This window comes from Bufo gargarizans, chromosome 3, assembly GCF_014858855.1.
Source record: "Bufo gargarizans isolate SCDJY-AF-19 chromosome 3, ASM1485885v1, whole genome shotgun sequence".
Taxonomy (NCBI): Eukaryota; Metazoa; Chordata; class Amphibia; order Anura; family Bufonidae; genus Bufo; species Bufo gargarizans.
In genome coordinates, this window is record NC_058082.1 from 427847254 (window position 1) to 427874845 (window position 27592).

Here is a 27592-nt window from a genome sequence, read left to right on the forward strand (position 1 = left end):
ACTTTGGGCAAACAAATTACATTACAACAACCACTGCTGATTAAGATGCCCTAGCATGAGCTACAGAAAGCCTAACAAATGCCATAACTGCCATGCTTGGCAGTTGTAATATTGCGCTGCTTGCCAGGTGGCTTGTGAGTGAGTTCTGCTGTGTTGAGGTTAGCACAAGCAGTGGTGGGGTCAGTCAGGATTATGGACAGCTTACAATATACTTCCATTAGAAGCTCTGCAGAGTTTTTGTCTGGACAGTAATGTCTCATTGTTACAGAAAGGACTTTCTCATCGGCACGCATCTCTGTCCATAAAATCGCAAAAAAAACAGGTGACGAGGAATGTCCATGGGCAATTTCCTGTTCTTCCAGGACCTGTACAACAGCGCAGCTTTTTGTTATTCTTGACCTGGGCACTTATCTTTACAACTCGCGTCATTCAGACAGCCGTATGCGGAACGTTGTGATTTTTATTTTTGGAGGGGGGACAGTTCAGCATGTCCGTTAAAAAAAAAAAAAAAAAACATTCAGTATTTTTGCCGACCCATAGACTTCAATGGGGCCATGTCCTGATATTCACGGACAAGTATAGGACATGTTTCATTTGTTTTGCGGAACCGTGGAATAGAAAATGGCCCCATAGAAGTGCAGATGGCATACAGCTGTCTGAAATGAGCCCTTAGGCTCCATTCACACGACCACATTTTTGGTCTGTATCTGATACGCATTTTTTGCGGATAGCATGCAGAACTGTTTTTCAATGGGTCCCGATCCGTATGTCCTGTAGCCCCGCAAAAAAAGATGGAGCCTGTCCGTTTTGCAGGCAAGGACAGGCATGGTTACAATGGATCTGCAAAAAAAAAATAAAAAATGCAACACAGACTGCAAAAATTGGGAATATATGATTAAAATATAACAAAGAGCTTGAGGCGGAGATCTGGGGCTGTAGCCCTGTCGCACAAGTGTTCAGAGGTTTGCCCCACACTTCACATCATTGAGGTGCTTCTGACATAAATGACCCTGAGGCATGCTGGAAGTCTTCACGTTGTGACTTCTGCAGTGTCGCCTATGTACAGTAGACTTCCTTAACCATGTGGTAAGATGAAAAGCATGTCATTTTTGTATTTTGACACGTACCATATTGTTTGGCTTTATTTTACCCTGATGGTAACCAACCCCTTTTAAATGGTTGCTCATCTTGCTCATTTCACTACATACAGATTAGTAACTTTATTTCTCCACTGCAGGAAGTGTTTTATCTAACCTATACCCCAGAAGATGTGGATGGAAATGTTCAGCTTGAGACTGGAGACAAAATTAATTTTATTATTGAAACTAACAAACAGTAAGTTTTCTTTTTGCCGGAGTGCAAGATCTGTCTGCTTATAACTATGCCCAATGTGTGATCAGAACTGGCACATCTGAAAAGCCGCCTGGCCAGTTGCTGTGTATCTGAAATGTATGGGACCTGCACTTATCTCCAGAACAGAGGTCCACTGACCACCCGATCGCATATTGGCATGGCCTGGATTATGAAGAGCAGCCAAGCTCTGTGCGCTACACATTCCATAGTGCAGCTTAATGTTTCCATAATCCCTGACCACCTCTGCCCTCAATCACTGCAAGGATGCATCAGCCCCCCCCCCCCCCTCCCCCCCACATTAGGGGAATGTGGGGTTCTCGGTTTTGTACCTCTAAGGGCTGTTTCACACGAGTGGATGCCGTGCGCGACATCCGCTGTGTGAATGACAGCCAAGAACCGATGCGGACAGCAGAAGCACGGAGCATTAACATGACTGATAATGCAGGGCTTCAGATGGCGACCAAAATGGTCGCCAATGTAACTTAGAATTTACAAATGGCGACAAGACTTTTTAGTCTTGTCGCCATTTAGCTCTGCAGTAGAACAGCGGCGGGCACAGGAGCTGATAGTTCTCTGCCCCGGCCGCCGCCGATGTTGTTCTCAGTCAGCTCGGTCACAGCACACAGAGGGGCTGGGGAGGAGTGTAATCTAATCCTAGAGTGGAAGCTGCTTCTGCCAGCCCCTCCCCACCCCGCCCACCAACCAATCAGAGCTGAGGCAAGGCAAGCACTAGCAGCTCTGAGTCACTGACAAGTACAGGGAGAAAGAATCGAATGAGTCACAGGTGAAAATAACTAAAGATCCGACTTAGTGACTCATTCGATTCTTTCTTAGACTCCCTGTACAGTGTGCCCCCCCCCCCCCCCCCCCCAAACATAAGAAACATTGGTGGCACAGTGGGAAGTGCCAATGAGGGTTAAAGAATAATTTAAAAAAATTAACTCACCTCCTCCAGTTGATTGAGTAGCTGCCGGTCTCCTGTTCTTGCTTCAGGACCTGTGGTGATGTCACTGAGCTCATCACATGGTCCATTACCATGGTGATGAATCATGTGATGTATCATGTGATGAGCACAGTGATGTCACCACAGGTCCTTTGACAGGTCAAGAAGAAAGAACAGGAGACGATCAATTGGAGGAGGTGAGTTAATTTTAATTTTATTTTTTTAACCCTCATTGGCACTGCCCACTGCGCCACCAATGTTTCTTATATTGGGGGGGGGGGGGGGCGCACTGCGCCACCAATGTTTATCAAACTGGGGTGGGGCCACTGCCACCAATGTTTATCATACTGGGGTGTTGGGGGAGCGGCACTGCGCCACCAATGTTTATTATATTGACCTTCTACTAAGCATTCTGTATTAAAGAATGCTATTATTTTCCCTTAGAACCATGTTATAAGGGAAAATAATACAGTGAATAGACTTTCATCCTAGCAACCATGAGTGAAAATCGCACCGCATCCGCACTTGCTTGCGATTTTCACGCAGCACCATTAGCTTCTATGGGGCCTGCGTTGCGTGAAAAACGCACAACATAGAACATGCTGCGATTTTCACGCAACGCACAATTGATGTGTGAAAATCACCGCTCATGTGCACAGCCCCATAGAAGTGAATGGGTCCGGATTTAGTGCGGGTGCATTCTGGTATTTTGAATGCCAGATCCGGCACGGATACATTCCTATGGGAAAAAATGCTGGATCCGGCATTCAAACAAATATTCAGGTTTTTTTCGCCGGAGATATAACCGTAGCATGCTGCAGTTTTCTCTTTTGCCTGATCAGTCAAAATGACTGAACTGAAGACATCCTGATGCATCCTGAACGGATTACTCTCCATTCAGAATGCATGGGGATATGCCTGATCAGTTCTAGGACGGAACTATATGCCGGAAAAGAAAAACACTAGTGTGAAAGTACCCTAAAATAAGTTTAAATCCCCCCTTTCCCAATTTTACATATGTTTATTTATTCTTTATATATTTTATATTACATAGCGCTGTCCAAACGATTAAATTATTAAAAAATATCTCCTATGCGGTGAGCATTCACCATTTTTTAGTCACCTTGTCACCCCAAAAAATAGGATAGGACTGCTCTATTATGGGCCGAACATTTCATAATATGCAAAATGCACACGGCTTTTTTTTTTTTTTTTTTTTTTTTGCGCGGTATTGAGTATCGCAATACTTTATGGTGACGAAAGCAAATCAAAATTTTGGTATCAAAACAACCCTATGCCGATCTGATCGGAGTAGTGTTGTCACTATACCAAAATTTTGATTCAGTTTCGATTTGGCGACTAAAAATTAGATTTGGCTCCTAAATTTTTCAGTTCAGGAGCCAATGGCTACCAGGTATTTTTTTTTTTTTTGTCTGGAGCACTGTAATGCTCCGTCCCTCTCTGTGATCTCTTTAGTAGGAAATTGCAGTGAGATAAAGTTGTCACTGATTTTGTAGTAGAGATCAGAGAGGCACGGAGCATTATTAGTCATGTTAATGCTCATGCTTCTGCTGTCCGCATCGGGTCTTGGCTGTCATTCACGCTCGTGTGAAACAGCCCTAAGACCTACATCCATAAGAAATGAGGTATTCTGGGTATGCCACGTATGTCTAAGATTGACAACCACATTTAAAAGGATGTTTTGGCGTTTTAAAAACCTATCTAAATGTCATAAAATGAGTTTATACTCGCATGTTCCAGCACTGCAGCTCTGGTCAGCCTTGAAGTGTTTGTATACAAAGCTACAGCAGTAATGTAGAGGTATACAGCACATGACTGCTGCAGCCAATCACTGGCCTCAGTTGTCTTGTGCCATATACCACTGAGGCCTGTGATTGGATGCAGTGGTCTCATGCTGTATACTTCTCACTGCTACAGCCTTTTGCACAAGGAGGACTGAAGCTGTGGCAAGGGGAGGTAACGGGTGAGTTAAGGCTTGTTGTATGATGGACATAAAGGGGTTGTCCACATTAATGAAAAACCTATTAATGATTTCATTAGCCTCTTGTTTGAAGAGTTTTTTTTTTCTTTTCTGTTTTAGCACTGGAGCAGTAAGTGCTCGTAGCATCATGCTGCTTATGAAAAGGAAACAAATGCGTTGTCAGGGTGTGGTCTGTGCCATGAAGGTAAAATGGAATTTTATTTTAAAAAAAAAAGAAGAAAAAAAAAAAAAAAAATCTATTGGAATTATGAGGAGTCTACTTTTTCCCTGTCTGCAGGAAGCCTTTGGGTTCATTGAAAGGGGGGATGTTGTAAAGGAGATATTCTTTCACTACAGTGAATTTAAGGGAGACCTTGAAGCCTTACAACCTGGAGATGATGTAGAATTCACTATCAAGGATCGAAATGTACGTGGTAAACTGTTCTGCCTTTGCTCTGTGCTTTACCCTAAAGCTAATTTTTCAGACCTAACTCTTGAATGTTCTATAATAAAAATGGGGGTATATTAATTTTTCTCTGCACATTTACAAACCACAATGGTGACCTGCAGGTGTACAGCACATGACCACCGCAGCCAGTTACTGCCCTTAGCTGTATACTGGCACCAGCAGTGACGAGAGGGCTGGCATCACAGAGAATGGTGCTGGGATAAAGGAGTATATACCCTTGTCTTTATTTTACAGCATTTGGGGGACTTGTTAAATCTTTATCACGGACATCACATCTGAACTTAACTTTTACTTTGCAGGGTAAGGAAGTTGCAACTGATGTGAGGCTCCTACCCCAAGGAACAGTTATTTTTGAAGACATCAGCATAGAACACTTTGAAGGAGTTGTTACCAAAGTTATCCCTAAAGTACCCAATAAAAACCAGGTAGGGTTTGACATGTCATCGATGACTTACTAGCTAGAGTACGTGCTCTGACGTGTTGGAATGTGTTTGTTGTGGCATCAACTACATATTTCAGGAGTTTGTTTTGTTGACTTCCGTAGAATGATCCCCTACCAGGACGTATTAAAGTTGACTTTGTGATCCCTAAAGAGCTTCCTTTTGGAGATAAAGATACAAAATCCAAGGTGACCCTTTTGGAAGGTGATCATGTGCGGTTCAACATTTCAACAGATCGTCGGGACAAATTAGAACGTGCCACAAATATTGAGGTTCTTACAGATACCTTTCAGTGTACAGATGAGTCAAGAGAAATGGTTAGTATAAGTTGACAAGCAAGTGTCGCGTTCTACACTTTGGGAGCCTTTTTATTTCTCATTTTTAAAGGCTGTGTCCACTTTCACTGTATTTTCTTGGAGAATCTGTTACCTTGAAATGCTGACAGACAGGCATTATGTTATAATGAGCAGATTAATATGGTTTTGTGGGAAAACGGGTAAAATGTAATTTATACATTTTAAACTACTGCGTTTTTTTTTTTTTTTAATCGGCATGTTTACCAGTGACTGATGGCCATCTCTGTATACATACTTGTACAGAGAATACTTTTAATCCCTGATAACACTTCCTTGTGTATAACTAAAGTCAGATTTGAATGCATAAATTACAAGTTTTACTGAGTCTTTTCTCACAAAACTATCAATCTGCTTGGCTCCTCCTTCTGTGCAACGTGCTGTCTGCAGATTGTGCTGCGTTTCGTGGTGACAGGTTCTTTCCTTAGCAAGTGTCCACCTTCAGTAGCTCACACTACATAAGGTTAAATGGGCTTCAGGGAATGAGGTTGCAGAAACTGAGAATCTGGTGACTTGCACTGATGTAGCCGTTTCCCTTTCACAGGGTGTGATTGCGGCAATGAGGGATGGGTTTGGTTTTATAAAATGCGTTGATCGGGACGCCAGGATGTTCTTTCACTTCAGTGAAGTCCTGGATGGAAACCAGCTTCATATTTCAGATGAAGTGGAATTTACTGTTGTCCCTGTAAGTAGTGCTTCCCCCCCACTCCTACTGGCAATCTTGTTTTTATCCTCTTGTGTCCGACACCTAAATAGAATTTATTTTTATATATTTTTATTTTTTTTGTGGTTTTGGAAGCCTGTGTTTGACCTTCATTTGTTATTAACATTACAAAGTTGCTTTTCTGTTAGAACATGGGGAAAACATCACAAAGTCTAACCAGTTACACTGCATTTATTACAGGACATGCTTTCCGCCCAGAGAAATCACGCTATCCGAATTAAAAAGCTTCCCAAAGGAACAGTTTCATTCCACACCCAGTCCGATCACCGTTTTGTTGGCATTGTAGAAAAAGAAGCCACTGCTGCCTCAAAGTCCACCAGCCCAAACAAAGGCAAGGAAAAGGTTTGTGTTTTTTTTCTTTTTTTTTTCTTTTTTTTTCACCTCCTGGTTGGAAACAAAGCACTTTGTGGCAGTTGGTCACATTTTTAATTGAACCGTATGCGCCTTAGGCCTCTTTCACACTTGCGTTGTCCGGATCCGGCGTGTAATTCCGGCAAGTGGAGTACACGCCGCATCCGGAAAAACGCAAGTGTACTGAAAGCATTTGAAGACTGATCAGTCTTCAAAATGCTTTCAGTGTTACTATGGCACCCAGGACGCTATTAAAGTCCTGGTTGCCAGCGGGGGAGCGGTATACTTACAGTCCGCACGGATCCCGGGGCGCTTCAGAGTGACGTCAGAGCGCCCCATGCGCATGGATGACGTCCCATGCGATCACGTGATCAATGCGCTTGGGGCGCCCTGACGTCACTCTGCAGCGCCCCGGGAGCCGCACGGACGGTAAGTATGCTGCTTCCCCGCTACACTTTACCATGGCTGCCAGGACTTTAGCGTCCCGGCAGCCATGGTAACCACTCTAAAAAGGCTAAATGTCAGATCCGGCAATGTGCCGAAACGACGTTTAGCTTAAGGCCGGATCCATGCCTTTCAATGGGCATTCATTCCGGATCCGGCCTTGCGGCAAGTCTTCAGGATTTTTGGCTGGAGCAAAAAGCGCAGCATACTGCGGTATTTTCTCCGGCCAAAAAACGTTCCGTTCCGTAACTGAAGACATCCTGAACGGCTTTCACTCCATTCAGAATGCATGGGGATAATCCTGATCAGGATTCTTCCGGCATAGAGCCCCGACGACGGAACTCTATGCCGGAAGAAAAGAACGCAGGTGTGAAAGAGCCCTTAAAGGGGTTGGCCTATTTCATACGTTGGGGGCATATACAAGCGTTATGCCCCCAATGTCTGATAGGTGCGAGTCCCACACCTATCTCTAGAACTTGCAAAAGTGAGGAAAAGCAGACCATGCATGTGCTGCTGTCCTCCATTCTTTCCTGTGGGAGTACCAGAGAAATGAATGGAAAGCGCACGGCCACTGCTCCATACACTTCTATGGGGTTGATGGAAATATTTTCAGGGGTCCCATAGAAATGGATGGTGGCCTTGCATGCATGATCCGCCCTTCACTTTAAGGGCTTGATATAGGGGGTGACTCGCACCTGTCAGACATAGGGGGTATATCATGGTGACCTGCCCCAAATGTATGAGATGGTCCAACCCCTTTAAAGATCACATTAGGAAATCCATGACATTGAAAGCAATAGTTTTATAATTGTTGAAATCTATTCTGTCATAAAATTACTGAAGATTTTTTAAAAGCTGTGATATTGGTTGGCAAGTGCAGGGTTTAGTGATAACACAGGGTTTTAATTTCACTTTGCCATTAGAGTTTTGATTTATATATTTTTATTTATTTTCTCCCCATAGAAAAAAGAAAAGGTAGGTTCAATAGCATGGTGTGACCTGCATCCTTAAATTAAATTTGTGATGTGAACTTGAAAATAGTCCCTAAACTGAGGTCCCCAACCCTTTAGCTTTTTCACATCACTTTTTTTTGTTCCTGGCACAGACCCGTATCTGCTAAATGTATGCAAAGTGATGTAAATAATTTTTTATGATATGGCAAAAAAAGATCTGTTTGCATGGGGGGGGGGGGGGGGGGCGCAGTTTCCCATCAAGTTACAAAGACAAGCAGGAATGTAAAATATTGAACATGTATGCACTTGTGGCAAATGGTTTTTCTAGTATCCCTTAGGCCTCATGCACACGACCATAGGCTATTTGCGGTCTGCAAAGTACAGAAGCGGTCAATGTGCCGCATGATTATTTTTTATTTTTTACAAGTATAGGATGGACAGATGTCTTATAAACTATGTAGGATGTGTTCTGTCTCTTGCAGAAGGGACATACGGATGCCAAAGTAAGGCTACTTTCACATTTGCGTTTGGGGCTCAGCTTGTGAGTTCCGTTTAAAGGCTCTCACAAGCGGCCCCGAATGCATTCGTCCAGCCCTAATGCATTGAGTGGATGTGGATCCGCTCAGAATGCATCAGTCGGGCAGCGTTTGGGCTCCGCTCAGCAGGTGGACACCCGAACGCTGCTTGCAGCGTTCGGGTGTCCGCCTGGCTGTGCAAAGGCAAACGGATCCGTCCAGACTTGCAATGGAAGTCAATGGGGGTGGATCTGTTTGAATTTGACACAATATGGCTCAATTTTCAAACTGATCCGTCCCCCATTGACTTTCAATGTAAAGTCTGGACGGATCCGTCTGCGGCTACTTTCACACTTAATTTTTTTTTTTACAATATAATGCAGACTGATCCGTTCTGAACGGATCCATCGTCTGCATTATATGAGCGGATCCGTCGCAGACGGATCCGCTCTGAACGCAAGTGTGAAAGTAGCCTAATCCATGTGCTTTTCACATCTGTAGGTCTGTTCCCCAACACCAGTCCTCAACACCAGTCCTCAGGTCACACCTACTGGTAATGATTTGATTGTCCCACAGAATGAGTACCTGTGGTAAGTCCTTATGCACTGACACTGATTATATCACCTACCCAATACTAAAGATACCCTGAAAACATGAACAGCAGATGGGCTATGAGGACTGGAGTACAGACATTGCCCCCCCAAAATGGAACATGTCCTATAATTTTCTGAAAATCTCAGTCAATGGGTTCGCACCAAAAAAAAATGCGGACGGCACATGGACAGCTTCTGTAAAAAAAAAAATTTTTTATTTTTTTTTCCATCCGCAGACAGCAAAAAGCTTACAGTTGTGTGCATTAAGCCTAAACGCAGTATTTTGAAGCTTTTGAGAAAAAACAATACTTTTAATGGAAAACAAATTTGGTGTGAAGAGGCTAATGTGTAGCAAAAAGCTGTTAAAGGGGTTATCCAATATTATAAACTGCCGGGCCCCTCACAGTTAATATACTTACCCAGGTCCCCGCACCGCCGTAGCCTTTAAATGGGTTGTCTACCTCTAGGCTGGACAACCCCCTATAGTTAGAACCTGTGCTCTATAAAATTAAACTCTCCTGTACATTGCCCTGCCATACCAACATCGATGCCCCTGTCCCTGCAGGACCCAGAAGTAGCTTGGTCCTCTGACTTCACAGCAGTAGCTTCACACGTGGCCGACAGCAGGTACACAACCAAGTCGCTTCCTGGCCCCAGAGGCATGGGATCATCTGTAGGTGTGTTTTGGTTTTATAGGGCACATGTTTGAGCCTAAGAGCTGACAAACCCTATGGTTAAATGGTTTTGAAGACTATTTAAAAAAAAAAAATCCAAATCCACATTCACTTGAATGGGTCTGAGCTGCAATATTTACTGCTGCGGTTATGTCCTATATCATTTATCCCATGTAATGTACTAACTTCATGAATTAAGAACAAATTGAGCACTTAATCCTCTTGCTAGGCCATGTGAATAGGCTTGAGCTGCAATACCAAGCATAACAGCAATACAATATGCTGTGCTTGGTAAGCTGCGAGGAGGTGGTGGGGGTGCTGGGAGTTGGACACTCGCTGCTCTTATATTGACGAAGCTAGGTCTTCAATATGTAAATCCCAAAGATCAGATCAGGATAGGTTATCAATATCTGATCAGTGATGGTCTGACTCTGGGCTCCTTTCTGTCAGCTATTTGAAGGGGCTATGTCTTTGCCTCTTCCAAGGTGAGTAACTACATTGGTCACATGGTCTAGGTGCAGCCGATTCCCATTCAGGTGAGCGGGCATAGGGCTGCATTACCAGGCACACACGCTATACAATGTATGACACTCACTGGATCCCCATCGATCTGTTGTTGAACATCCTAGAGCCGTGATGGCAAACCTTTTGAGTACCCAAACTGCAACCCAAAACCCACTTATATATTGCAAAGTGCCAACATGGCAATTTAACCCGAATACTGAAAGTTTAGTTACGAAAAAAACAGCTCATAAATTAACATGGGTTGGACTGGGATTTTAAAAGCAGCCCTGGAACACGCGCCTCACCAGCCCACAAACATAAAATGGTTACCCAGCGATTTGGGCCATGACCTATGTATTTTACTAGCAAAGGAATCCCAGCGGACAACAGCTTCAGTCCATATGCTTGATATTTATTCCATCAAGATTTACAGTAATTGGACATGTTTCGGCCCATCCAGCCTTAGTCAACAAACATTTCACAAAATGATCCAAATCTCAAGTTATAGTGACTGCCCACACACGTGGGATGACGTCAGACGCCCAGGTAAGGCCGCCATAGCAATCTGTCAATCACAAGTGGTATATAAAAGCAATGCCGCAAAATCAGTGTCACCTTGAATACGCTATAGAAAAGTGTAGGAAGACTGAGCACTCACCAGCTAGACCAATTGGAGAACAAACGAATATGTAGCAAAATATTTATTTAATATTTAAATAAAGCCCTGAATCTAAAAATGTAGCGGAATCAATCATATAATATACAAAAAAAATTGATGTTCACATATAATAAATACACCTATAGTAAAAAATGCGGATATATATATATATATATATATATATATATATATATATATATATATATATATCTTAAACAATACTAAAAAACATGTTAGGGCAATTGTTCACAGTGCATATGTAGAAAATTGGAATAAATATTTGGTAGACTGCTGATCAGTTCGGGGAATATGCCAAATATAATGTCCAGATCGGGATATTGTGATAAATATGCGATCAGTCACTGATTAATACAATAGATGCACCAGATATGGTATCCAATAGTTGTCAATAATCGAAGGCAAATTGATGTCCCTGTGATAGTTCACTTCTTATATAATACTTTGATGCAATGTAGCTAGGTGGACATGTGTTTAGAAGGGTATAATACACCTGTTAAATGCCGTCTAGTGTGAGCGTAGCCGTGGCGTCCCACGAGGATCACTAAATTAGATTCGGCGGTACCTTAGTCTGGTCGTTTGCTTGAGGAGGTTCAAATGAGCGTGTAGCTCTCGGCGTGGATAATCTTCTGGTGATCACCGATGCTGCAAGCCTGGACCTGGTTGGTAAATAACCAGGTGTTTCCTCCACACTAGCAAAGGTGTACTTCCGGCAGGGTTAAAGTTCAATTGTCGGGATGTTGGGGTCTCGTGGTTTTTTTTCATCAGCTGATGTCCGAGTACAATAACCAGATGCGTTTCGGGGTCCTTTCCTGGCCCCTTCCTCAGTGGTCAGGAAAGGACCCCGAAACGCGTCTGGTTATTGTACTCGGACATCAGCTGATGAAAAAAACCCACGAGACCCCAACATCCCGACAATTGAACTTTAACCCTGCCGGAAGTACACCTTTGCTAGTGTGGAGGAAACACCTTGTTGTTTACCAACCAGGTCCAGGCTTGCAGCATCGGTGAACATCACCAGAAGATTATCCACGCCGAGAGCTACACGCTCATTTGAACCTCCTCAAGCAAACGACCAGACTAAGGTACCGCCAAATCTAATTTAGTGAGCCTTGTGGGACGCCACGGCTACGCTCACACTAGACGGCATTTAACAGGTGTATTATACCCTTCTAAACACATGTCCACCTAGCTACATTGCATCAAAGTATTATATAAGAAGTGAACTATCACAGGGACATCAATTTGCCTTCAATTATTGACAACTATTGGATACCATATCTGGCGCATCTATTGTATTAATCAGTGACTGATCGCATATTTATCACAATATCCCGATCTGGACATTATATTTGGCATATTCCCCGAACTGATCAGCAGTCTACCAAATATTTATTCCAATTTTCTACATATGCACTGTGAACAATTGCCCTAACATGTTTTTTAGTATTGTTTAAGTCAGGCATCCTCAAACTGCGGCCCTCCAGCTGTTGCAAAACTACAACTCCCAGCATGCCCGAACAGCCTACAGGTATCAGCCTACAGCAGGGCATTGTGGGAGTTGTAGTTTTACAACAGCTGGAGGGCCGCAGTTTGAGGATGCCTGGTTTAAGTTATATATATATAACCGCATTTTTTACTATAGGTGTATTTATTATATGTGAACATCAATTTTTTTTGTATATTATATTATTGATTCCGCTACATTTTTTGATTCAGGGCTTTATTTAAATATTAAATAAATATTTTGCTACATATTCGTTTGTTCTCCAATTGGTCTAGCTGGTGAGTGCTCAGTCTTCCTACACTTTTCTATATATTATTCTACCTATGACTGGGTGAGTCATAAATAGACTTAGTAGCACCCATTTCCACAACTGTATGCGGAGTGAGCCACCATACCATAAATATATTCCTTTTTGATCTTGAATACGCTGTCTGAAAGGGAAACAAATAACTATTAATACATTAAATACATCATTTATAATCCAATTGAGTGATTTCATAATCCTTATTGAGTCCCCTGGGCTATAAAGTGCCCAGGGTATGTATCCAATAGGCTTCCCTGCGTAATAACCATTTCTTAATATCTCCACCTCTCCTATGCCTTGTGACCTGCTCCAACACTTTTTGACTCTCAGTTGGGAGATAGAATGACATGCACTATGAAAATGGGGTGGTATTGGTAACAACAGATTCTTAGTCCATATTGTGGACTTGTTTGCATATATGGTCCCTTACAGTCTGCATGGTCTCCCCAACATACACTAGGCCACATGGACATTTAATTACATAGATTAAGTTAGTTGATTCACAAGTAAAGAAGCCCTGTATATTAAAATATTTACCGGTATATGAATGGTGGAAAGAATCACTCCTAATGACATGGGAACATTGGGCACAATGTAAAAAGGGGTAGGTGCCATTTCTCTGAATAGTCAGCATGCTTTGTCGCATGCTCTTTTTAAAGGGGCCAATGTCAGCTTTTGCTAGGTGGTCACAATGAGAATTCATGTGCCTATTACATATTAACAGTGGATTATGAAATTCTAATATTTAGGGATATGAGCTACCCAGCAGTGACCAATGTTTCCGGATAATATAATCAAATTTCCTATTGAAGGGATGGAATTTATCTACAAAAGCCATCCTAGGGCCTCTATCTGGTTGTGTTTTTTTTTTTGTTTATATAATCCTTTCCATCAGGGTCTTATCTGAGTACCCCCTCTGGCGCACGTGCCATAGGTTTGCCACCACTGTTTTAGATTAAATGTAGGTACTCCCCACAGTTAGCATACAGTGTAGTGTGTGTATACACTCACACACTCCTCTTACACTCACACACTTTGAGTCGAGGCAAAAAGACCTACATTATATGGTGCGCACAGGATAGTTGTAATACAAAGCTGTGTGAGGAATCACGTGAGTGTCACTTATAATGTAATCTCAAAAGAGCAGCATATCAAGCAGTGCTAGAGGAGAGTAAATTAAGGAAACAAAGCATAAACATGAGAGAGATAGATATATAATCTCTCTAAGTTATATAGTTCTCTCCAGGAACACAATAAATATGTGGTAATAAATCTGAACCAAAGTGGCAAGTGCTGCTGATGAGCAAACCATCCACCATGCTCTGCTTGGGTAACATGTTTCAGCAGTGAATCTTTTTGGCCAGTGTCGGGGATATAAAGCAAAAGGCTTTATATAAAAGAGGATCAAAGAAAAATTTTCAAATTGTTATTGATCCTGAGGTGGACATATAAACACTTCCAAAAAGCGTTCCATCGATTATTTAAATATATTGTGCAATAGGTAAAATAAGGTAAAAGAATCTATGCAAAAATATATAAATGATTATTATATAATTTAAATGCAATCAAAAAATGAATCAATTAAAAGTTCAATGATATGCAGTACCCAAAATTCGCCACTAGATGGTGCCAACAAAACTCAAATTTATCAGTGCTCTACTATTTAACAAACACAAGAATTTATGCAATACTGCTTACAATTGAGAGCTATACCATCAATTGATTATGCACAAATTCAATCAAGAAAACGACATACGAGCCCTTGCTCTGCCAAAACTGATTAATCTCTGATTGTATTGGTAGTATTGCAATAAAGCTTTATAAATTATCGGCTTGATATCAATAAGATTCCCAACAGAAGTTCTCTTGATATCAATATTAGATCTTTTATTCAGTGATATGCATCTTCACTGAATACTGCCAATATTGATGTAGCACTAACACTTATATCCGCACAAAATGGCTATTATTTTTTTTTCTAAATATCAAGCAAATTATCAATACTACACACGCATTAACATCATACATTAGCTGAGAAAGTAGGTGATGGGTGGAGTCTAGGGGAAGTGAGTTCTCAAGAGTTTTTCTGATCAAGATCCTACTTCCAGCCCCCTTTCTTTGTTCCTCTCCTTTCTTTTTGGTATGTGGTTTCCTAACCAAAAACTTATCATATGAACACCTTCCTAGTTTAAAACTTTCCAATCATTGTCGGTTAGGTGTGTACATTGATGAGGAATGTGATGTCATAACACTACCCAGAATGCACTTTTGCTACTGCTGTAGTGTTACCTACTTATACCTAGGTGGCACTGTTGTATAAGCAATAAGCATCATGCCATTAAGTGTTAACTCATACATGCCTGACATCTTCAACACTAAACACACTTGACATCTGGAAGCCTTATGTCAGAGCTGAGGGACAAACTTGAACCAATTATAATATAGACTCGGAGGAACATCTTGACACTTCTCACATTGTGGAATTTATGTTCAGATAAGAAATGCAATGAAGCCTTTACCACCACAGGTGGTGTGTATCTTCGAACTGTCTAAATGACGATTGACTATTGGTTACAAAAACACAACTTCCTCTGAACAAAGTCTCATTGCCAAAAGTCAATACAAAAATGGTGACTAATCTTAAAATGATAATCTTCATTTATATAGCGCCAACATATTCCACAGCGCCTTACAATTCAGGGGTTCATGTACAAACAGTCATAAATAACATGGCAACAGACAAGTTGATTACTACAACAAGAGGAATGAGGGCCCTGCTCACAAGAGCTTACAATCTGAGGGGATAGGGGGTGACACAAAAGGTAGAAGTGCTTGTTATGTACGATAGTCCAGCCATCTTGGGAGAATAGGGGAGCAGATATAAAGCCACATGAGCCAGTCAGCAGCCAATATCCAAAGTGCTTCTGGATGTAGTGGAGGCTCGGCTTCAGGGAATGATAAATGTGCTATGGGGAGGTTAGATCAAGGGAGGTGATGGGCCACCCTGAAAAGATGTGTTTTTAGCACACGCTTAAAACTGCATGTTATGATTAAGCCTGATTTCTTGGGGTAGGGCATTCCAGAGAACCGGTCCAGAGAAATCTTGGAGCTGGGAGGAGGTTTAGATTTTTGTGGAAGTCAGTCTTAAGTCATTGGCTGAACGGAGAGCATGGGTAGGGTGGTAGACAGATATGTAGGGTTGTAGAGGGCTTTGTGGGCTGAGGACGAACAGTTTGAATTGGATTCTATAGTGTATGGGTAGCCAGTGCAATGACTGACACAAGGCAGAGGAATCAGAGTAGCGGTTGGACAGATAGGTGACCCTGGCTGCTGCATTAAGAATAGATTGGAGAGGGGAGTCTGGTGAGGGGGAGGCCAATTAATAGTCGCAGTAATCAAGGCGGGAGTGGATCAGGGCAACAATGAGTTTTTGTTTCCATAGTGAGAAAGGGGCTGATACTAGAGATTGGTTTTGAGGTGCAGGCAGCATGAGCTGGAGAGATTGAATATAGGGGGTGAAAAAGATCGGTGTCAAGTCACCCCGAGACAGCGGGTGTGCTGCCTAGGAGTGATGACTGTTGCACACTGAGAGGCAGACATCAGGTCTAGGTAGGTTTTTAAAAGATTAAGTTTCAGATAGACAGAGGACATAATGTTAAAGATGGCAGAGAGATGGTCGCTGGTGTTCTGTAATACAGAAGGTGTGATGTCAGGGGAGGAAGTGTATAGTTGTGTGTCATCAGCATAGAGATGGTACTGGAAACCAAATCTGCTGATGGTCTGGCCAATTGGTGCTGTGTAAAGGGAGAAGAGGGCCTAGGACAGTGATGGCGAACCTTTTAGAGACAGAGTGCCCAAACTGCAACCTAAACCCACTTATTTATCACAGTGCCAACACGGCAATTTAACCTGAATACCAATCTAGTGTATCTTCCATGTACTTTATCATTTAGCTATAATAACTGCCTACATTCAGTGCTCTGACTATGCTGTTCATAGCACGCCCTTCGCTGATAAATGGCAGGAAAAGTCTAAGGCTTATTGATACAACATAGACTTTTTCCAGAGGTGCGGGTGCCCACAGAGAGGGCTCAGAGTGCCGCCTTGGGCACCCATGCCATAGGTTTCGCCATCACTGGCCTGGGACTATAAACTAGCCATCATAACTAGAATAAGTAGATAACTGTTTACACTTCTGAAAAGGTACACCACCAGGTAAGGGTTATAACTGAACATGCTGGTCAAAAAGCATGTATGGTCAGAGTAGGCAACGTTTTGCTTGCTAGCTTAACTTCCTTAGACTGCTCTTTCCCACACATCTAACAGGTAATGTAGCCAATTTGTAGTACTCGGTATACTTGCCCTACAAAAAGTAATTTCATTAAAGACACGTCTTCAACAAATTGTATTTTAACAGGAAGGTGAAGAAGGAATCATCTCATATGAAGATTGTGGCATCAGGCTTACTGTGTCCTATCACGTGAAAGATCTGGAAGGATCACCTGCTCCGCAACCTGGAGACAAAGTTAGTTGCTCTAAGTGTTTTTGCTGCACATGGTTTTTGCGCTAATGCACTTGTTTGGCTGACGTGTGATAAATAGGATAAGTGAATGGATGGGGTCTGAGTGCAAGCTTACCCAGTGAGTCCATATATCATGTATTTATTGCATGTACTAGGATGTATGGTTGTTTTTATTTTTATTTTTTTGTGAGAGATGAGCGTTTAGGTCCCTACTTCTCTCTAGTTCTGGCTCCCGTCTTAATACATAATACATTAATGGTGTTTACTGTGTGTCAAGATGAGAGCTGGCAGGAATAAAGTGTGAAGCAGTGGTGGATCTGTGGAAGTGCATATCACGTTTTTAAGCCCCTCTGACTCCAGGAGATATAACTGGGACATTTCCAAATGAGCTGATGGAAGATGAGGTTCTGGGCTGCACTTAGGACTGGTGTCCTTTCTGCTGTGGCATTAAGTGATCTGCACAACCAGTAGGCTTGGTGGATGTTATAGCCAGGTAGCTCTGTTGGGGTATCTGAGACACCCGAGTGGTGACTTCTCATCTCCCGATTGTGTAGTGCAGGGATCAGCAACCTCCGGCACTCCAGCTGTTCTGAAACTACAACTCCCAGAATCCTCCTTTCACTTTTTTAAGAGTTACAAGAACAGCCGAATAGGTATGCATGCTGGGAGTTGTAGTTTCACAGCAGTTGGAGTGCTGAAGTTTGCTGATCCCTGGTCTAGTGTGGATTTTCCTGGTGGCTGTGTCCTAAGTGAGATTGCTACAGGCAACAACATTGCTTCTGCGATGCTAAAGTAGAAACATCTTGAGGCCAGTAGAAGACTTGTCAGTCCCAAGAAATCTATGGCAGGAGTCTGCCACTGGCTGGAGCTAGATATGTTCTGTAAGGGCTCCTTCACACTTGCGGCAGGACGGATCCGGCAGGCTGGTTTTCCCGTCGGATCCGTCCTTCCGCTGTTTCGCCGAGCCGCTGGACCGCCGATCCGTCCCCATTGACTATAATAGAGACGGGGGCTGAGCTCCGGCGCAGCACGGCAAAAGCCGCCGGACTAAAATGTCGGACATGCAGCACTTTTTAGTACGGCGGCTTTCGCCGTGCTGCGCCGGAGCTCAGCCCCCGTCCCCATTATAGTCAATGGAGACGGAGCAGCGGCTCGGCGAAACAGCGGAAGGACGGATCCGACGGGGAGACCAGCCTGCCGGATCAGTCCTGCCGCAAGTGTGAAGGAGCCCTAACTCTGGCAGCATCGTTAACATTGTTCATTGTTTCTTTAGGTCGAGTTCAGTATTTGTGAAGCCAAAAGGACTGGCCAGCAAAGTGCAGTTAACTTAAAAGTTTATGGGCGAAATTCCAATAGTAAAAGGTTTCATGGATATGTGGCCACATTGAAAGATAACTTTGGATTCATTGAAACAGCAAATCATGACAAAGAGATCTTCTTTCACTACAGGTAATCTTTACACTGAAGGCTTACTTGGCTGCTTTATTTTCCTCCTTTTTAAGACCTTTTCAAACACTTACTTATTTATTTTTGTATATATTGAGAAAAGCTTTTTTTTTTTTTTTTTTTTTTTTTTTTTTTTTTTTTAGTGAGTATTCTGGAGATGTGGATAACCTAGACCTAGGAGATATGGTAGAGTACTGCTTGTCCAAAGGAAAGGGAAACAAGATTTGTGCTGAGAGGGTCACCAAGGTTCATCAAGGTAAGAACGGATCTGGATTATGCATGGTTTATTTTCTAGTCACTGTTGGACTTTATTCATTTAATTTATGGTGAATAAAGTACAGCTTTACAAACTAGACTTGACAAGTATGATTAATGTCTAACTTTATTTTATTTTGTATTTTTTCTTCCCTCAAATTTTTTTGTCTACTAGCTAACGGATCAGCTGATGAAGTTAATCCAGTAGTGCACTGGGGTAAAGTAGTTCGACCCTTACGGTGTGTAGATCCAACACAGACTGAATACCAGGGTATGATAGAGCTTATAGAAGAGGGTAAGTGTACTTTACAGCTTCCCCTTGGATGGTGTCATACGTTGAATGGTTTTACGATGTTCAGAGAGTAAGGCCTCATTCACACTTGTCTAAAGGTCCCTTTACACGGGATGATACAGCTGCAGGTTGTTGGGAAGTGAAGGAGTCCGCTGTTACATGCAGCGATTTCCTCCACCATATAGGGAGGAGCGATCGCTAATGCCATCTCTCTTCCCTATACTGAATCGTTTACACAGCATGATCTGCTGCCACCAAACAGTTTGGGTCCTGCATGAGCGTTTTCTTGTTCATTGGTGGCACTTTTAGGGTGCGGATTCACATTTTAGGTTTTTTGGTGCGGTTTTTGAAGCCAAAAGCAGGAGTGGATTGAAAAAAGTGGAGAAGTTGTATCTTTCCTTAAATATTTTCTCTCCTATGACCCACACCTGATTTTTGGCTTCAAAAACTGCATGAAAAAGCCTGAAAGTGTCAGCACACTTACACCACTAGATAATCACTAAAAAACATTCCTACGAATGCCTGTTAGCGATTATCTTGCGGATTCTCTGTTCCTGTAAAGGGTCCTTTTTAGTACCATGGTTCCTAATGTAAAGGCAGCTTTCTTGTAAGGAGCTTTTCAGACATCAGTGTTTTTTACAGCTATATTTTTTCATACTAAATCATATTCACAAAGCACCATCAAATACCTTATGATGTGGTTCTCCACATAAATGGAGCCTCAAAGAAACCCAGATCACCATTGAAGATCCATGTTAGCAGTATGGAAGAAAAGACAACATATCGCGTTCCCATGAAGAACGCACACAAAATTGGCTGCATTTAATTTGAGTAATTCCCTCTTTCATTGCGTGTGAATGAAGCCTACTTTCCAGAGTTTCTAGTTAAAAGTATTATTGTTACAGAGTCTTATATAAAATTTTGATTCTCATCTTTAACCAATAGTAGAGGACAAACAGAAGATAGCTGAAGAGACTCCTGAACAAGCTGAGGAAGCAGAAGCTGAAGCTAGCACTGAAACCAACAAGCAAAGTTAGTCTTCCTGCATTTGGCATCTCTTCTAGTTGAGCCAACAGAAAACTGATGTTGAAATGGTTCCCTTAGGGCTGGTTCACATGAGTGAGTCCATTGCAGGAATTGTGCTCCATGTATGAGCGTGACCCTACCTTCTGGACTTATAATGCTACGTGCCTCTGACCGGAATTTATAGAAATGAGGTCAAGCAGAAGCGTATAGCATTATGAATTATAATGCCATGTGCTCCTCCAAGTCCAGAATGGAGGATGATGCTCACACAGAGCATGATTCCCACAATGGACTTGTTTGTGTGCAACAGCCCTTGGGAGAGCATGAGGGATTGGTTTTTTAATTTTTGTATCTCGTTGGAGGGAAACGCACTTTTGTGAATTATGCCTGTTGACGAGCTGGGGAAAAACCCTATGGCTTCTTGGCTCTTAAGAGGTCCCATTGACCAAGGCGTTTACAGGTTTCAGAAGACGTCCTGTGTGGATTAGGTTATGGGGACTCGCCGCATCTCCCATGAGTCCTGTCAGGACTTGGACCTACTCGTAAATCCTGCTCCAAATCATATAAACCTATGTATTGTAGAACTCTGCTTCTACATTATTGCATTTTTTACATTTTTCTAGAAGCCATGACTAAACAATGAGAGAGCAAGCATGGGATATGTTTGGTAAATCCCAACATATGCAGTATTGAGTCATGTTCACACGTAGTATATTTGTGAAGATTTGTTGGGGCAGAATACAGAATGACACTGTTAAAGTTTTCATATACACAATTTGACCCAGCTTGCAGGTTTCTTTCATGCAATTTATGCTACAAAAAAACCGTTGCCCATAAGTTTGTGACAAGCCCCTTTAACTAGAACAGTCATTTTAAATTCCTGACACTTAGTTTCTTGCTGTAATACCTTTATTACTTTCAGGTAGTATGAAAGGACAGCTTTTTCCCTTTGGCATCGTGGGAATGGTAAATAAAGCAGATTGTCTGCAGAAAGGAGAAGCTGTCAAGTTCCAGCTTTGTGTGTTAAGTCAGAATGGGCAGACCATGGCCTGTAACATTGAGGCCCTCCGCAGGGGTACTGTTGAGTGTGTGAAAGATCAGGTAAATATACCATTTTACTTTACTATTTTAATAGATATAGATATATAAATATTTATTTTAGTACAACAAAAACAGTGTAGCCCTAGCTTTGATCAAACAGAACCTGAGCAAAGGTCCCGGAGGCACCTGCCTTTTAGCAATGCCAGATGAATAGCTTAATGGGAACCTGTCAGTGGCAAGAGCCATTCCAGACCGCAAGCAGTACCTTCAAGTAGCCGGCAGTGGGTTTCAAATGATTTTACTGCATTCTGATGAGGCAGAAGTATGAAAAACGTTCTTTTATCCTCCGTCCTCCAATTTTCCAGTCAGGCTTGAAGTCAAGGGGGCAGTGGCCTCCTTGCTTCAAGTCAAGGTAACTGCCCCTTCTCCTGTGACTCGTATATTTCAATAAATGAAATGGATCAAAGTCTAACACCAAGGAAAGTTTTGCTATCTCTACACTCGTTAGTTTTGTTTTTAACCTATTTTTGGATGTAGTGCTGAGTCATTTTGACTTTTGCTATGGCTTACGTTCTGGTTTTTCCTTAGTTTGGATTCATTAACTACGAAATTGGGGACAGCAAGAAACTCTTCTTCCATGTGAAAGAGATACAAGATGGCATTGAGCTGCAGGCTGGGGATGAAGTGGAATTCTCGGTTATTCTTAATCAGCGAACTGGGAAGTGCAGCGGCTGTAATGTCACACTAATCAGGTAGATAAATGGTTATGCATCTTGTGTGTCACGTTTTGAGTGTATTGTGTAAGGATTTGTAAAGTAAGAGATTCCTTCTGATTTGTCTGTCTGGTAATGCACCCTATATAACCTGCAAAGTTTACCTTCTATGAATCATCCAGGGCTTGTATTTTGGACAGAAGCCTGGGGTTGGTACCCACTGCATCAAATAGCTAGGCCTGAGTAATTACCTTCTGCAAGCTACATATATATAGATGGTATTATAGTGCATGGCAGGATTTTGAGACTGTTGTAGATTCTTTCCCAGCACTATAATGTAATTGGTGATATTTTAAGTACCTCAATATTTTGTGTTCCTCTTTATTGTAGTAAAGGCCCTGAACTGGTGGCAGCTCCTCGCCCAGATAGATTAGTGAGTCGTTTGAAGAGTATAACACTGGATGATGCCAGTGCACCACGTCTAATGGTCGTGCGTCAGCCCAGAGGTCCAGATAACACAAAGGTAAGTTCTTTCTCCCTCTGTTTACAGGATTTACTGTATAAACAAGATTTTCTGCAGCTTTCTAATGTCTTTTTATGTCTTTATTTCCCCATTTCAAAATCTGTCTCCTGCTTATGTGAAGCAAATGCCGATATTAAAATGGCTAGGGTGTGTCCCTATTGCTAATTCATTACGTGTGTTCTCAGATAAAATTGCTGGATTTCATGCGACAGCTGTGGCGATCCCATTCATTTTGCCTTGTAGCTCTACCCTGAATCTGGCAGAGCTGCTTTGAGCGCGATCTGCAGCTAAATTCATATCAGCTTGATAGAAATTTAGACGTGGCTCACACTTCAGTGACTGAGCCAAAACCAGGAGTGGAGCCTGCCCTGAGATAAGGGAAAGTTCTGCACCTGTTCTGTGTCTTTGACCCACACCTGGTTTGGCTCACAATCCTTAATCAAATCACTGAAGTGTGAACTAGGCCTTAGCTTGCATTAGTGTTCATAAGCTGTCAGGAGTTCAGATATAAGGGCTACAGATTAAGACATCAGAGCTGCTCACTGGATTTGGTGAGAAAGGGGAAGCAATAGTCTACAGATACTGAAAGTAAAAACTGTTAATTTTTTAAATGTCCCCCACTCCTTTCAAATCTGTGAGGCTGCTAAGAGTGCCTAAAATGGTAGCAAAGTAAAAGCAGATACATTTTTATATATATACATTTGACCTAATCTTTCTTTCCTTGCATTTACAGGGATTTGGCATAGAGCGAAAGATCCGTCAAGCTGGGGTCATCGACTAATTCACAATTTTTTGTTTAGTTTTTTTTTTTCCATCTGGGAAAGCACATTACCCAATCAAGTATGATCAAACCAAGGGACATTATGAAACGCAACATCTCTCTGCAGCCCAAAAATAAAAATCTTATTCTCTAACAGTTACGTTTTAAAAATTTCCATCTTGCACTCAAGTTGGGGAAATCCTGAAGACACAATTCTTTTTAAATTATGCACATTGCAATAGAGGAGTTAAGTTGGAGCCTCAGCTTCTTTTTTCCCTCCTTAGAACCTTGTTTGATTTGAGTTTTGCATCTTAAAGGGAGTCTGCCAGGAAGTTCACCAGGTACAATGCCCTGTAGAGCTAGCTCAGATAAATGTAATGACACCTCTCATTTGGTGATCCTTCGCTTCATTCTGGACAGTGTTTTTAATACACATGCAGATCAACAGTTAAAGGGAGCCTGTTATCAACTTTAGGCTGATCTCACTGAGGGCAGCATAAAATAGTGACAGAAATGCTGATTTCAGCGGTGTGTCACTCATGAGCTAAATGTAAGTGGTTGCTGAGAACCAGCATCATAATCATTGCAGCCCGGGCCTTGAGAAGAGTCAGATCTATCTGAGGAGTCATGGTTATACATAATCTCCTGCTCTCCCCAACCATCTGCTGATTGGCTGTTCCCTCCTAGAGAGAAAGGGAGGAAACTAGTTATCAGCAGGTGGGCAGGGAGAGCAGGAATTCATGAATAACCATGACTCTTCTCAGGTGGCCAGGACTCTTCCAGGCCCAGTCTGCAATGATTATGTTGGTTCTCGGCAACCACTTACTTTTAAATGACAGACCGCTGACATCAACTCGCCTGACTCTACTTTAGGCTGCCGTTAGTATGGGCAGGATAAAGTTGACAGGTTCCCTTTAAGTGCACTAAGGGTGGGCCCAAGCACTCTGCAACCTTGCTTCTCCACCTTTCTCAGCCCCTGCCTCTCCTTAATTGGCAGGGCCAGGTTCCTGTATAGTCGTCTTACTTTGTTCTGTTGGTCAAGGAGAGGGTGGGGCTGGCAGAGAAAGCGGGAGGAGCAAGGATGGACAGAATAGCTTGGGCCTGTGCTCTGTGCTCTGTGCACTTAACTGCCTTTTTGCATATGGATTAAAACAGATTTTTCTCCAGAACGAACAAACTAATGGTTAAGTGAAAGATGGCATTACCTTTAGCTGAGCTAGCCTTACAAGGCATTGCGCCTGGTCTAACAGTACATTTTCCAGTGACAGGTTCCCTTTAGAGTCCAGAATAATCCATGACTTTACCTTTCAAAACTCTGCACTGCATACTGTTTAGTATATATTCTACCTCCGATAGTTGCAAACTTGATTTTAATTTTTCTCCCCCCATCTATCAGAGGACCACATAGTAACGGTGGAATATATTCTATTCAGACACTCATTTTCTTCATCTAACGACAGCCAAATGTTTGCTTTTTTTTTTTTTGTTTTTTATATCAGATTTGAATATTTTATTAATTCAGATGTATGGACGGAAGCCGTTAGATTCTAAAAGCATTTTATTTGCTTTTGTTTTTTTGTTTGTGTAAGCAAGTGACTTTGGAAATGCAGATTAACCACAAAGGTGACATGTGCCATCAGTGTAAAGTCAAAAAATATTTGGGAAGTTTTTTTTGTTTTTTTCCCCTTGCTGCTAAGATACAGCAGCTTTGACATGTAGAAATTTAAAAGAATAAAATGTGCCTGAACTGTGTGGTTATTTTCTGCTCCCCGTCCCCTGATTTTTCTCCTCCTTGGTCCTCCAATTTGACAGGAACTCCTCATACTGTTCCTAGTTGCATTGCCGTATGGTAAATACACTTGATGGTTTTCTTTTTTTTTTTTTTTTTTTTTTTTTTAAACCTGCCACTACCTGAAGCGGGCTGCTCACCCAACCATGTGGGTAGTCAGTTTCTTTTCCTTTTTTTTTTTTTTTTTTCTCTTTTCTCCTCTCTTGCCTACTGTTAGGAAATAATTTATTTCCCAAGTGTTTTAAACCAGGAAGATCAAGAAATTTATTTTTCTGGGTTAAAGAGTTTATTGGTTTCTTGCTCCATACCCTTTGTTTTTGTTTTTCTGATTTCTGGGAACTTCTGTTGAAGACTTATCTTACATTTGTACAAAAACAAAACTTGGCTCTGGTTTTTTTTTCTTTTTTTTTTCTGTTTAATGGCAAAAATGAAATAGAATAAAGTTTTACCAATTAATTTTGAAATCTTGTCATTTTCGTAAATTAAAAGTGACAAACCCAGTTTCAAGTTGAAAATTTGTATGGGCTCCTACTTTTCTGTGGGTGCTGTGCACAGCTGCATACAACTGAGGCCTCGTTCACATTTCTGTATCCGGTTAACAGGCATCCTCAAACTGCGGCCCTCCAGCTGTTGCAAAACTAAACTCCCAGCATGACCGAACAGCCTACAGGTATTGGCCTACAGCAGGGCTTTGTGGGAGTTGGAGGGCCACAGTTTGAGGATGCCTAGGTTTAACATATGTGGAGAAATTCATCCATGAAGGATCTGCTTGGTCCATGTGTTGTCCTTATTCCACAGGCAGTGCTCAGCTGAAAATTTCCAGAGCATCTCCTACCAATGGTCTGAAAGACGGCCCGAACACTGACATTTATGTTGCCAGTGTTTTTTTTTTTTTTTTTTTTTTTTTTTTTTGTGACCCATAGACTTCAATGGGTGCATTTGGTCCACATCACAGACCAAGGTAGTGCATGTCTCTGACCAATGGTCCTAAAAAAAAAAAAAGTTTGAGCAAACACATTAAAATCAATTGCTGTGTGCTGTATGTGGAAAATGCAAGGGTTAGATCTACACAACAATTCACATGCAGATTTCAAAATCCGTTCAGGTCAATTTACATACCTAAGTGTTGGGTGGTAATAATTCAATTAAGAATTATTAATTATGGTCATAAAATAATAGTAAAAATTAAATTTTATAAAATTTGTCATAAATTCTTAATCATGACCTGGTGAATTGTAGACAAGCTGATACAATTCACATCTGAGTCCGACTATTTCCTCAGATAAATGAGTTTTTTTGACGTGAGATGACGTTAATGATGAAACATGTAGTTCTACATTACACAATAATACAAAGGTATTATAAAAATATGCAGATTTATTGGTTACAAGAATATAAACATATATAAGTAAATAAACAATGATACATGCAAATGAATATATGCAGCGTTAATATAAAGCATTACAAGCTTAACAATACATGTGGGTGGAAATAACTTGTCACATTATAACCAAGCTATTAGGTTAGGATATCAAATAGGAACATAATTTATATATTACTTCTGTTCAGAGAGAACCTCATGATATCAGGATGGGCATGTCTAATCCTAGACATCAATATGGAATGCTAAATACATTCCGCCCCCCTCTAACCAACTACCCATCACATGACTTCAGGCATGGGCAAATCCATCCAAGGATATAACATATAACTTTGGTAAGACTATTAAGACAAATAACAGGGATCTAGGATCTAGCTAGACCATATCTTAAATGGGAAGGACTTGAAACAAGTCTTTCCTGTGGGAATCCATCATTTAGCTTGGCGAAGAATGTTCTATCAAAATATATATTAATGCTTTGCTAGAGTATGAGTCTTGATTCTTCTGCAGGTAGAATGAAGCCTCACAATATCCTAAGACTACATCTCAATATGGAGATTATTTATTCACCAATCTAGATGGTATAATTTCACCCACACTATTAAATTAGTCTTAATAAAATGAAATATTTTCTGGTCTCTTACCAAGTCCTAGTAGAAATCTCACTTCTGCTCCTAGGAAAGCTGGGTGGTCCATCATACTGCATGTAACCATGGCTTTCATCCTGATAGACACCTCTAGAGAGCTCCACTTGTCTCCTCCTCCTCTCTTTCTTGTGTGTTCTTTCTTCCCTCCCCTTGTATGGTTTATGATCACAAACTTATCAGTTAGACACGCCTTCCTAGTTTGGAACTTTCCAATCACTGTCGGATGGGTGTGACTATTGATACGAAATATGACTGCGTAACCTTACCCAGAATGCACTTTTGCTACTATTGTAATGCCACCTACTCATACCTAGGTGGCACTGCTGTGTAAGCTATTTGCATCATAGTATAAAGGGTTAACTTATGTAAGTCTGAATAAAACGTATTCTATACATTTTGACCTTAAAAGCTTT

At 41.6% G+C, this 27592-nt stretch overlaps 1 protein-coding gene across 8 annotated transcripts in view; it reads left to right on the forward strand.

Moving 5' to 3' along the window:
- The window catches only part of CSDE1 (cold shock domain containing E1), a 52122-nt gene extending 28604 nt beyond the window's left edge, over nucleotides 1–23518 (forward strand). For 3 of the 8 annotated variants that reach the window (XM_044288493.1, XM_044288496.1, XM_044288500.1), the window contains 17 exons: nucleotides 1238–1335; nucleotides 4398–4482; nucleotides 4576–4704; nucleotides 5046–5171; nucleotides 5291–5503; nucleotides 6084–6224; nucleotides 6444–6605; nucleotides 8022–8033; nucleotides 17202–17309; nucleotides 18580–18755; nucleotides 18896–19008; nucleotides 19183–19302; nucleotides 20245–20331; nucleotides 21248–21426; nucleotides 21955–22118; nucleotides 22470–22602; nucleotides 23336–23518. In XM_044288493.1, coding sequence (XP_044144428.1) covers nucleotides 1238–1335; nucleotides 4398–4482; nucleotides 4576–4704; nucleotides 5046–5171; nucleotides 5291–5503; nucleotides 6084–6224; nucleotides 6444–6605; nucleotides 8022–8033; nucleotides 17202–17309; nucleotides 18580–18755; nucleotides 18896–19008; nucleotides 19183–19302; nucleotides 20245–20331; nucleotides 21248–21426; nucleotides 21955–22118; nucleotides 22470–22602; nucleotides 23336–23383 — 2094 coding nt within the window. In that variant the 3' untranslated portion in view covers nucleotides 23384–23518. The remainder of the gene's footprint in view (nucleotides 1–1237; nucleotides 1336–4397; nucleotides 4483–4575; nucleotides 4705–5045; nucleotides 5172–5290; nucleotides 5504–6083; nucleotides 6225–6443; nucleotides 6606–8021; nucleotides 8034–17201; nucleotides 17310–18579; nucleotides 18756–18895; nucleotides 19009–19182; nucleotides 19303–20244; nucleotides 20332–21247; nucleotides 21427–21954; nucleotides 22119–22469; nucleotides 22603–23335) is intronic. The other 5 variants (XM_044288494.1, XM_044288495.1, XM_044288497.1 and 2 more) reach the window with 5 other exon arrangements.
- Nucleotides 23519–27592: the final 4074 nt, after the last annotated feature.